Raw genomic sequence first — 12,030 nt, forward strand, 5'->3', positions numbered from 1 at the left:
GCATTTTCGCTCAAAGGGCCATTTGACTCTTTCGCATGAAAAATATGAGTCGTTGCTCTTCCTACTCCCCTCATACGAGGACTGAGACGATGGAGTACCGCGCAGTGTTCTGCCCCAATCTCACCACATCTGGTGCAGGAACTTTTGTATTTGATCGACTTCAACAGGAGTTTGAATGACTTTCAACCTTTTTCATTTCTTCTCTCCGTTTCCCGCTCATTCCGACAACGGCCTACTTGACCGCAATTTGATGAATTTTACAGCTGTCATTGACTTACTTTGCCTACTTGTTTTGACGTCTGACATTAATGGTAGATTCCGTCTATTGAATACAAAATTCTAAGAATTTATTAACGAAAAATAATCACAGTGCTCGTACTAACCACTTGTGGTTCTTCCATGTCAACTCCATGCATGGTACACAGCCGTTTTTGCACATCGCATTCACCGAAATGCGCCCTCTAAAGAGAAAAGCCAATGCACAACGTAGCAAGCAGGGGAAGTCGCATAACGGGCAAAGTAGCCACTGCTTTATTGATTATGCATGGGAACATGAGCTTTCCATAACAAGCAACGCTACTGCACATTTGCCTGCGCATTGTATATTTTGCATGTACTCTCCGCGGCTTCGGACGATCAGGATTCTGAGGATAATCGAGAATTACCGTGCGACAGCGCTGATGGAACCGTTTTATGTTGCATCGAGATGGAGCGCATATGTAGTAGTGAAACTTTTGTTTGTTTGTTTAGCTTGCATGGCATGTTGCTGTGACATAAGAATCATGCGCCTGTTTCAATAGATTTGTGTGTTCGTGCATCTGTAGTAAGCTCCCTTGTATGGATGCCCCTACCAGAAAGAAAAAATTAGTTGAAAGTTTGTGCTTGTCCATGTCAACACCCTCTCGTCTTTGCCTGTCTTTGGCACGGCGCATTCCTGATTGTTCTTTTCGGCCTAACTTTCCGTCCTTCAGCCCCCACTTGCCTCTCCCCCACGCACCCACCTGAGGCTGGTCAATGCTATCAGTCAAACGGTCAGACAGTTACATGCTGCTGTGTCGAATTGGCTGCTCTCGCAGGCACGGGGGAACGCGGCGGGGTCACTATTGTCCTCATTGTCTCCCTCTGTCGCTGCCGCCCAAAGAACGCGGTCGGGCTAGGTCCAGTGGGGGAAAGCGTGGCGTTCACGCCGTTTTCTTCATTCACCCTTTCCTTTCGCCCTTTCCTTCTATGCATAGCTAGCGCACCGACTGGGTGCAATACTACCTGAGTGCTTGCAATCTTGTCCGTTCTCGCTTGCGGTCGTCATTCCTAGTGAGAAGCCTACATCTTGAAACATGCAGCAAAGTGGCCACGAATTATTGTGAGCGTTAGAATTAATATTGGGCAAAACAATGAGTAGAAAAAAGTCGGCGTTGGTGGCCACCGTCTTCGATGCAGGATGAACTCGGGTACACAGAAGCGTGGTTCTTACACTGGTGAGTGCATTTGTTTTGCGAATGTTGTGTTTTTTTGTGTTAGTCAGGCGGAGTGAATTAGGAAACGACACATTAGGTTGTGTGTCTTACAAGCAAGGTTGTTTGAAAGGGCTAAATTTCAGGATACTCTTGCCTTTAAAATTATTTCCAGCTGCTCAACGCTCTTTCTTTTCGCTTTTTAATTCCACGATTTGTGTGCATATTACTGCTGAAGTTCTCACATTTCTCATGGTTTCGCTGCTTCCTTAACGTTGAATTTTTTTCCCATTCATGCTCACCACTGCATTGATATTGGACGGCCTAAAGAACAATGTGTGGTGGTGATAGCAACCTTAGTCGGCGTTTGGATGCATAAGATTGGGGCATTGATGTGCGGAGTATAAATTTAGGTTGACTAGAAATTTAAACACTTCTTATGTGTAGTGGTTATATTTCAAATGTGATAATACATATCTTTAAGTAAATTTTATTTAAATGAATTCGTTTTCATATAACCGCTAGATCTTTGTCGAGTTCCCAGTAGTGGCGGAACACAATTATTTCAGGAATAAGCAGGCAATCTAAAATGAAATTGTAGTCTTCACAGCTGGAAAATGCTGCTATCACAGTAAATTAGCGCACAGCCGAAAGAATAACTGAAATGTGCTTTCTTATTTTATTGATTTCTTGCCTGCGGAAATTTAGATGCTGATAAATTGCTCGTGTAGGCCCATCAACTTTTACTGAGCATAAAAGCTGTGAGCCGAATTGACGATTCTTTTGTTATGTTTTAGGATGAATGTTATAAATTGCTGCCAACCCAAGCAATATCACGCGGTTTATATTTTACTGAAACAGCCCTGGCTAATGTAGACTGCCTGTAATTACATACCTCTTTTTATTCGCAGCCCTTGAATAGCGCCCGGAGTAGAACACGTGTATATCTCTGTTTGTGAACTTTACCCAAATTCCAGGACTGATTTTATCAAGCCATGCGTGCTGTCTGATCCTGCTAGTCATACCGAGGAACCGCGCTTCTTCTCACTGTTCTAGGTTAAGCATCATTTCCAGCCGGCAGTATTTCTTTCTTTTCGTATAATAGATGCCTATTTTGCTAGTGTTTCCTGACGAAACTTCTCGGATTTCGCATGGAAAATTTCGCACGAAGGCCGCATTGTGTCTACACTATGAAACTAGGCATTTTGTGTTGTAGTAAGTTTTCCTGCATTTTTTTAATTATAAAGTGCTACGCTGACTAGGTGTGGGAAGTGAACAAGGCGTACGGATCCTGCGCATTTTATGTCTGTGTTCTAGATATCTTATGGTACACCTTCTACAAAATATGACATATATGTTGAAATATTAAAGACTGTTACCTGACAAATCTCTTGCAAGAACACTTCTTGATTCACCCCTTCAAACTCTTTGTTCAAACTTATATTCTTGCTGTATGGCGATTTTTCAAGTGAAAGTACTGCCACATACATTTGTCATACCAGCATCTCTGATAATATTCCTTTTTATTTTACAGTGCAAGCATCTCCTCCAAGTAATGGTGAAGTCGCTATAGGAAGTGGTAGCAAAGTCAACGAAACTACCGCGTTATCGTGGTCGTCGGGGGCCTGACCAGCCCGTCGTCATCTAAGCACTGACAAACCTGCCTACCTACGTCAGCTCCCTGCCCTGAAAGCCCTGGCTAGCCCACGGTCCTCGTCACTTTGCCCAATTAGTATGCTGAGGGCCCTGCCTGTAAATAAACTGTTTGAACACAACCGAGCGTCACCCATCTAGGTCCACGGAAAATGCCTGTTTGTGCAAATTTATTCGCAAATAAACTGTCCTAAAAGTGAATTTCAGTATTCTTCTACTATTATTATTTGCAAATATAGGGGACTTAGGCTTCTTGACATACTATCTTTCTGTCGAACTTTCCTAGCTGCTATTGAGGAAGACGGTATGGGGGCAATTGCTATAAAAAATGCTGCTAGCAGAAGGTTCGCGGTAAGAATGGTTGCATACCCTAGCGCCAGTGTATATACAATATTCGTCATGCAAAGGGCATCAGCTCGGAGCTGGCAATAATAATGGCAATGATATGGCTCAACACTGGTCCTACGCTCGCAGCACAATGGTTACTGCATTGGCATAACATTGGTCCAATCTTGGCTTTAACTCTGGACCAGCATTGTATTGGGTTGCACTTTGCCAATGTGCCAACAGTGGATGTAGGTTGGTACCAATTTCTGCCAGGATTGGGCCATGCTTGGATCATTGCTGGTGTGTTGCCAGGGAAGTGGTTCATGGGTTGAAAAGTCAGTGTTCGGGGTTATTGAAACAAAGTTCGCAGGGAGTCGAACCCTGGACTTTTGGTGGGAGCGCAACCCATGACCTGGGGCGCTAATTAAGGTGACGTTATTTAATGAGCACTTAATCACGATGTAGGTAATTGGGGCACTCGGACCAACGACATTTGGTGGGAGGCAAACCCTCGGCCTCTGGTGGGAGCAGAACGCACGACATTCGATGTTAATTAGGACGAAGTTAATTTAGGTACAGTTTATAAGTATAGAGCTAATTAGGCCAATCGAACCCACGGCGCTTGGTGGGAGAAACCAAGTAACAGGAAGAACGAATTTGAATGAAAATGCAATGTAATGAACGTCTCAAGAGCGCGCACGCTTTTGTCTTCATTTTCTTTAGCCTTTACTAAAGTGACTCTCAACATCTTATCGCAAAAAGTGGCGCATTGTATTTCTTAAGAAATTAAAATTGAAAAGCGTTTCCAAGTAAGAGGCTGGTATAACATGTGCTGCAGTAATAAGCGCATCGCTCCACGCAAGCCAAGAGTCTTATGTGCAAGATGACGTTACCACATGCAGATAGCGAGTGAGAGCACAGAACCATATATTTTTTCAAATCATTTCTTCGACAGGAGCAAAACAATGATGTGGCACAGTTAAGGGAAATGTGCGGCGTTTTTTCCTGTTAATTTACAAGTTTCGTGTGTATTTAAGAACTTCAGCATAGAAGTTTAGTATAAAAATAACGCAAGTAAAATAAGACGTAAGAACATGTGCATTTGTCTAATAAAATGTGTTGTCCCATGACGCTTATACATATGATACATTCGCAATCCAAAATTTAGGATAGGTGTACAACTACGAAGAAGTGCTTAAAGTATAAAGGCTGGCTCGCGGCTAACGTTAATTTCATTCCGTGCGAGCTTCAGCGTCAGACATCGAGCGATAAAAAGACGTATATTTAGGGTGCCTTGTTTATTTACTCCCAGGTTTCTTGTCATGCTCTTGAGCCAACTTGTCATGTAGTTCGCAGCGTTCACGATGAATTGGATATGATATAGTTTTTTCGCCGTTGCAATCTCTGTTGAAAGTATCAAAGCAGACTTGCTCATCTATTCCGCTTGCGTTCTCGGGACCCCAGAGTGAGCAAACGTCGTTGCCTACAATAAAAAAGAGGCACAGTAGACTTCGTCAACCTCGCCCATTTACAACTTGATTTCTAGCAGAACACATTGTTTCAGTTATTACGAATTATTTTTAATTTGTGCATAAGCCACACATTCTTAACTTTCACAGGTCATAATGCATAATGTGGCCGCAATTTCCGGATAAAGTGACATGCGTGCCACTTTTGTATCTAATAGGGCACCAGTAGACTATGTGCAATACGCTTTGAAATAATTTTGAGTGAGCTCCGCAGTAATCATTCACTATGCCAGCAATTACTATAAAACCATCCATCCGAATGTAGCATGAATATACAAAGGAAACTGCTTCGAGAGCGTCGCAGCTGAGGAAAGGGGATGTGGTTTGGGATTCGAAACAGCGAGGAACAGCTTTCCGGGTTGGTTTCTCTACAAACTAGGCTAACCAGGAGCCTAGCAAATGGCGGCCTGAGGGCGAACTATTCAACAACTCTAAGCCCATGCAGACAAAATACGGCAAGCCAGTCCTGCGATATCCCACCAGGTGGAGGAAATGTTGATGAAAGAAAAAAAAAAGTTGCCATCCAAATGAATCTTGAAGGAAAATGCATAGGACACCCTTAGGAGTTTCTTGGAAGAAAAAAAAAACTTCGCATTTGAGGAAAAGTCAGCCCATATTCAGGATTCAAACCCAGGACCAACGCCTATGTGGAACGGTCGCTGTGACATGCTCGGCTCCTCAGCCGAGCAGATCACAGCGAGTGGTCAAATGCATTAAAAAGTTAAATTATGGAGTTTTACGTGCCAGAAACCACTTTCTGATTATGAGGCACGCCATAGTGGAGGGCTCCGAAAATTTCGACCACCTGGGGTTCTTTAACGTGCATCTAATTCTAAGTACACGGCCGCTTTCGCCCCCATGCAAATGCGGCCGCCGTGGCTGGGATTCGATCCTCGTGCTCAACAGCCCAACACCATAGCCATTGCGCAACCACGGCGGGTAAAATGAATTGACAACTCAAAACAATGGGACACGGTTAATGGCAAATTAGTTCTGCGGAATCCCTGAAGGTAGATGACGTGTTTATGAAAGGCAGAAATTGTCATCCACCCGAATGTGGCACAAAGCTGGAAAGCGCCAGTGAAATAGTAGAACGTCAACCTTTTCAGCGCGAGGTAGCAAGTTCGAATCCCGGTGCTGCCGAAAAGCCACGAGTTCTTTTTTTATTGGGTGCAGATATACCACGACCTGACGCTCCGTTGCTATGTGGTTTCTCATCCCAAAAGGGGGCCCTATATATATTTACAGGAGAGTTTGGGCGAGTGTGTCGGAGCGGAACGAAAAACGAAAAAAAAAAATGATACTTTGGCCCCGAACGAAACCAATTTATGCGTTATTTTCATTTTTTTCCGTAGTGAAGCCGATATATTTTTGATCGGCTTTCAGTTTAAGGGGAAAGTCGGTAATCCGGAACAACCGACTTCAGGCAATGTCAGAATTAGGGCGTACACCTCAGGCAGGGAAAGTGCGAGCGATGCACTAATCTGAACCTAGGGCTTGAGAGCTGAAGAGCTTATCGTTTCGTTTTGCACGGTTATCAACGCTTTCTCACCAAACTTTTCTTGTTCATTTATGTTCGTTTGTGTTTGTTTTATCGGAACAGTGGTCTCGCATTTCGGCGAGTACACTCGATGACGTGTTGCTTCTGAGATCATGCGCAGTACTTTGAATCATGGCAGAAAGCACAGTCTTAGAATTCATAATTCACCTATTGAGATTCAGTAAACACGTCATCGAGAAATAATAAATAAATATAAACTGTTTGAGAAGTAATAACTCAAAAAAGCTTTTATCGTTGCTCTCCTTCAAAATTTTTTTGCAAGCGACCCACAACCGTTACGAACCGTTACAGATCATTTTTTTTTCTTTCCGGTGCAGAACCATAGCGGAACGCGCTTGGGTGGAACAAAACTAAAACCAGAACAAAAAAGACCGTTCCGACACCCTGGTCTGGGCGTCCCTTCTCCCCATTACAGCTTCGTTGAAACTCTCGAGCACATGCGGTTGCTGCGGGAGGCAGACCAGTGCGGCTGCCCGGTACCTACCAGTAAAATAGGTACACGCGCGCTCCCTGCCTGGTGATCAACAACTACGGAGTGTTCGGATGCTATGAATGACACCCACCCAATGGGAAACTGGCCCCATGGGAACGCCAGACTCCAGAACATGGGACTAACGCCACGAATAAATACCGGATCAGGACAAATTTTCTTCTCGACGCTGAAGCTTTCCTAGTGAAGAATTTGTATGAGTTTGTCGTGTTGATTCGAGCTAGATTCGAGTGGCTGACATTTGTTTCCCTTACATGGACACTCATTGCTCTTGGGATCTGGCGGGCCTCCTCGTTAGACTAGTTGCTAGTGACTGGTTGGTTAGACTAGTTTGCGTGACTAGTTATTAGGGCGACCACCCCGGAAAGGTGTTCGTCGCTGCTTCGAATCCCGGAGCAGAGAAGTTTTCCTCAACTGTGAAGCTTTCTTTGGGGAGAAACTCGCTATATTTCCTTTGTAGCATTGTGCTACGTTCGGGTGGATCCCATTATTTTTCCCTTTTCCTCAAGAAAAACGTCGTTTTATTCGTTGCTGATATTCTTTCATGAAGACGCAACCGCGCAAGACTTCTTCTTTGTCTGGCGGCAGGTATAAAAACACGAAAAGCGCTGCCGAATTAAACTAGATTTCGGCTCCCTAGAACACAACAACTTCTTTCATGCGTCTTATGTTGTATTTGTAGATGTTAAAATTACAGTTTAGGCATACTGGTGGACCTAGAAGACGCCGTCACCAAGAAGAGATCGTTTCCTTTTCTCTTGGGAACATCTCTCCGTATGGCCCTAGATATTCACTCTATACCCTAATTGCCCCAATATAGATTCGCTTAGTTCTAACAGTAAACGCTGTAACTGTGAAGGTTTACCTAGCAATTACAACTCTGCAATAAGAATTTGCTCCCCTGCTCTACAGCAGTGAACCTCGCTAGGTTTCTGTGTTTCACGCACGAACTTATGGCATTATCTCTGGTGGTTATTTTAGCCTTGCGAGTATTCGATTTATTGGTTCCATGCACTGTGATCACAAATTTCAAGCGCACCATATTTTTGAGCTATTGTTGGTCGCTATGTACAAACAGGGACCCCCTTCTCTTGTGGACGAATTTTCTTGCCACTAGGTTAAACTTATTTTAACGCGAAAGTCTGAAGTGGCTCGTTGAAATGGCTTATATCCGAAAAAAGTGGCATCTGGTCTGGTGATAGAAAAAAAGTTGACGAGTGGTGCAAAAAAATATCATCAACAGCAATGGCTCATACCAGAAAAAAACATATAATCTGGAATGCCTCATACACCGGGCCCGTAAGCAAGCAAAGATGCAATGGCTGAATATCACTGAAGACACAAAAAATAATGAAGGAAAGAAAGAAAGAAAATGTCAACGTCAGGAATGGCTCATACTCCCGAAAGCAACCAAAGATTCAATGGCTGAATATGAAAGAAGAAACGTAAGGAACAATGAATGAAGGAACAAAGAAAGTACGAACGAACGAAAGAAAGAAAGAAAGAAAGAGAGAAAGAAAGAATGAATGAATGAATGAATGAAAGACAGAAAGAAAGAGAGAATGAAAGAACGAACGAAAGAACCTTTTCATAGGGCATTAGGTGCTCGCATGTGTCGTTGAGGAGATCGACCTACAGTGCAATACATTTACTTCGCACTGCAGCTCGTTATGTCTTTAAAGAATGCTGACCCCTCTGATCGTGTAAACTAACACACTGCTGCCACGTGTGCAGCAGGCTTTCGCTGTGACGTCTTACAGGAGTGAAGCATGCTGCCGATTATCCACCTATGGCTTGGGGAATGTTTGAGCATTGTTTTGAAACAGAACTGATAGACTTCAGCAGACCATGGTCAATAAAACGTCACCGAAGATCTGGAGGAGTTTATTGTTAACACACAAAACCCCTTCTCATACCAAACAACGCCCATATAGAAAATTCACATCGGGTATGGTTGTATCGAATGTCAGACTTATGCACAGGAAGTCATAGAGAATACGAAAATGTTCGATATGTAGGCGATGAGGAACATCACGCTTCTCATTCCATCGCCAGTGAAACGAAACTGCAGTCAAGCATGAGAAGTACACACAAACTTATGTAAGAAACCTGAAAATACACAAAAATATTTCACGCTCTCACAGGGGCGTTACAATGTAAATCTCAAACTACAACAAAACAAGAAGCTTGACTGCACGAAATGTTAGCGTCTTAGAAGCCGAAAGTGAAATAATTTGTCTAGTCACCACCTCTAAGTGCACGTACGTATAGATATTCTAAAACAAGCGAGCAGGTTTAAAAGCCACTACCCTACACGTATTACTTATCGTAGAAATAATGTATCATGCTCAAAGTGGCTGCGCACACTTTGTTGTGAGAGACAAGTTCGTGCACAGTATTTCAAACTGAATACTTGAAGTATGAATGGTAAAACTAGGTCTAAGAAAACTGTTCTTACCGTTTGCTGTTCCAGGGAACTGCCACACAATGCAGTGACCATTGGCATAAAGCACATTCAATTTTTTTGGAAGATCGAACGGAATTTCACTGATCTCTGCAACATATAAAGGCCACCCGGAATTCGAGACGTTAGAACTCCATGCAATTAATTTTAAAATAGAGTATTTCAAGGTATAATATATGGCTATTTTACATACTGTGTGTCCAAGATAACGCTAACCAAACTGCTTACAAGGAGCTACGAGACAGCAATAACCAATGGTGTTTTTTTACCAACCGTGCTTTTTCAGCAGTTCGCTTGTGCACGATAGATGATTTTTCCAGTTATCACAATGTTACGCGAACTAAAGATTAATTGCACTGAATACTTAACAAGATACATTTAACTATTCAGAGCCAATCAACACTGTGAAGGTGGATGACCAGCGGAGCTGTATATATCTAGAAATAAAATGAAATAAAACAAGAGAACAATGTGGCACATGTATGGCCATGTTTACGTTTATTTGTATTAACGTTTATCTCGTGACCACAGTAATTATTGCTTTATGGTCGCTATCATAGACGGCCCTAGTCTGGATGACCACACTGGAGATTTTAGCGAATGTTAGGTTTATGCACCAACGAAGGCGCATCGTGAGGACGTTTGTCTCGTCGTAACATAGAAGGCCGAACATCCGAAGAGAAACGCAAAGAATAACTTTCTGTCCGGACGAGACACATCGACGTTAAGGTCACCTACAATGAAAATCGGATTACAGTCCACCGGGAGGATCCACCCGAATGTGTCGTTTATACATTCTTCAAGATCCCTCTTTGACCTACCGCGATGAACCTATACGGTGGCGGCAAAGATTGCGTTGCCAGTCTGTACGGTAACGGCACTAGCTTGAACTATTGGAAACTCCCTTCGTCGGCAACTACGTCCAGTCTTTCTATCTATCCATGATAAGGACAAATGTACGCAACTCGATGGGCTCCCAATCGGTCATGACCTTGATCCCCCGTCCCCGAGCAGCATGTGCGATGCTTTGATATGAGCCAGACGGCCAATATGTGGCACATAAGATTTCACCCTAATAAGCACTAGAGCGCGCGCGTCCCCTTCGGTGTACTCGATCTCTCGAAGTACACAGACGGCGCCGTTCACGAGTCCGTCCTTCACGCCCATGTTGAACGCGACCGTGTGAGAGCTCACCTCGAGCGAGCAGTAGCATATGGGGTAAATTGCCCGTTTCGGCATGCGTCATATGGGCCACCTTGGCCTGTGCGCCAACACACTCGTCGTCAGACCTGAATTCGAAGTACTCATGTGCGTCTTCCACATCCTGTAGGGCAACATCAATGTTGAACGCGTCGACGTTCTTATTGGAGTAGAAGAGTTGCAGAACTTGGCGCGACAACCAAGGCTCGATCGAGGCTGACGAAGCGACTCTCGATGACGCGCACCTCTTCCGTTTGCAGGGCCCTCGCGTCCCCGATAGTTGTGAGGATTGCCGAGAACGCGGCGTCCATTTGACGCACAATATGCCGCAACGGAAAGTAGGAGAGATGATACCTATAAACCTCCGAGCTGAACATCGTGTTGGGACCGCGTGCACAGATTAGGACGTCGTTAGCACGAACTAGAGGCAGTTGTCTAAAATCACCGGATATTATGACGTCCAGACAACCGAACGCGTCGTCGTACTTCTACTTGATCTCTACATCGTTCACCTATAGAGCCATACACTCTAGAGACTCATAACCCCTTAACTGATGGCTCACACCCCCTTAAAAGCGGCCCACATGATGATAGTTTCTGTACTTGTGCATCATGAAACGCTTGAAGCTAGGCTAAGACAGCTCCGCTGTAAACACCACTGCAGTGCTGGCCACTTCAGCCGGCGGCTCGATCCCAAGGAGCAACCCGTCTTCTTCGTTACGTAGCCCGCGCGCGTCATCCAAAAGAAACAGGCGATATGTCTTTAGCACTAGCCTCGGCAGCAGAATTACCGTCTCGATGCGTCTAAACATCGATGTAAGTCGAGCGAGTGAGAGCCTCCGACAGCGAGCGTCGATGGTGATCTTCGGCGCCGGCACTTTTCACAAGCCGCGACGCATTTTCGAATGGAGCGGGCAAGGCCTGGTCAAAAGAAGCGATGGCGAAACCGGTCATAAGTGCGAGACACGCCGTGGTGTCCGGCATTTGTTAGGTGGTGAAGTTAATGGAGAACAGATGAGCGGAGGTGCTTGGGAATTACAAGTGGCAGTAATGACTGTCGGGATGAACACTGTGGTGATTTCATACATCCTTCTGCAGGACAACCAAGTGAAGGGACGAATATTAAGATGAATATTACAGGCACTCAATGATGGCACGCGAGAAGACATCGCGGCGTTGGTATCAGTACCAGGGACGGTGGTTGGTTCATCCACTTGATAGCGTGGAAACGTAATAACGTGATAGCACACTGTGTCTTTACGATGGCAGCCGCACTTGTGCACTACAGTATAATAATAATTTATTCATGTAGCCGCAGAGCCCAGCGACCACGGCGGCTGCTAGGATCCCTGATT

The 12,030-nt window shown here is 44.4% G+C and overlaps 1 protein-coding gene across 3 annotated transcripts in view; it reads right to left on the reverse strand.

Annotated features, from left to right (window-relative positions):
* Positions 1–4,725: 4,725 nt before the first annotated feature.
* LOC126529382 (uncharacterized) overlaps positions 4,726–12,030 on the reverse strand; it is a 58,624-nt gene continuing 51,319 nt past the window's right edge. For 2 of the 3 annotated variants that reach the window (XM_055069809.1, XM_055069806.1), the window contains 2 exons: positions 9,470–9,565; positions 4,726–4,914 (listed from right to left, as the gene is read on the reverse strand). In XM_055069809.1, coding sequence (XP_054925784.1) covers positions 4,730–4,914; positions 9,470–9,565 — 281 coding nt within the window. In that variant the 3' untranslated portion in view covers positions 4,726–4,729. The remainder of the gene's footprint in view (positions 4,915–9,469; positions 9,566–12,030) is intronic. The other variant, XM_055069807.1, reaches the window with a different exon arrangement.

Source organism: Dermacentor andersoni, chromosome 8 (assembly GCF_023375885.2).
Source record: "Dermacentor andersoni chromosome 8, qqDerAnde1_hic_scaffold, whole genome shotgun sequence".
NCBI lineage: Eukaryota > Metazoa > Arthropoda > Arachnida > Ixodida > Ixodidae > Dermacentor > Dermacentor andersoni.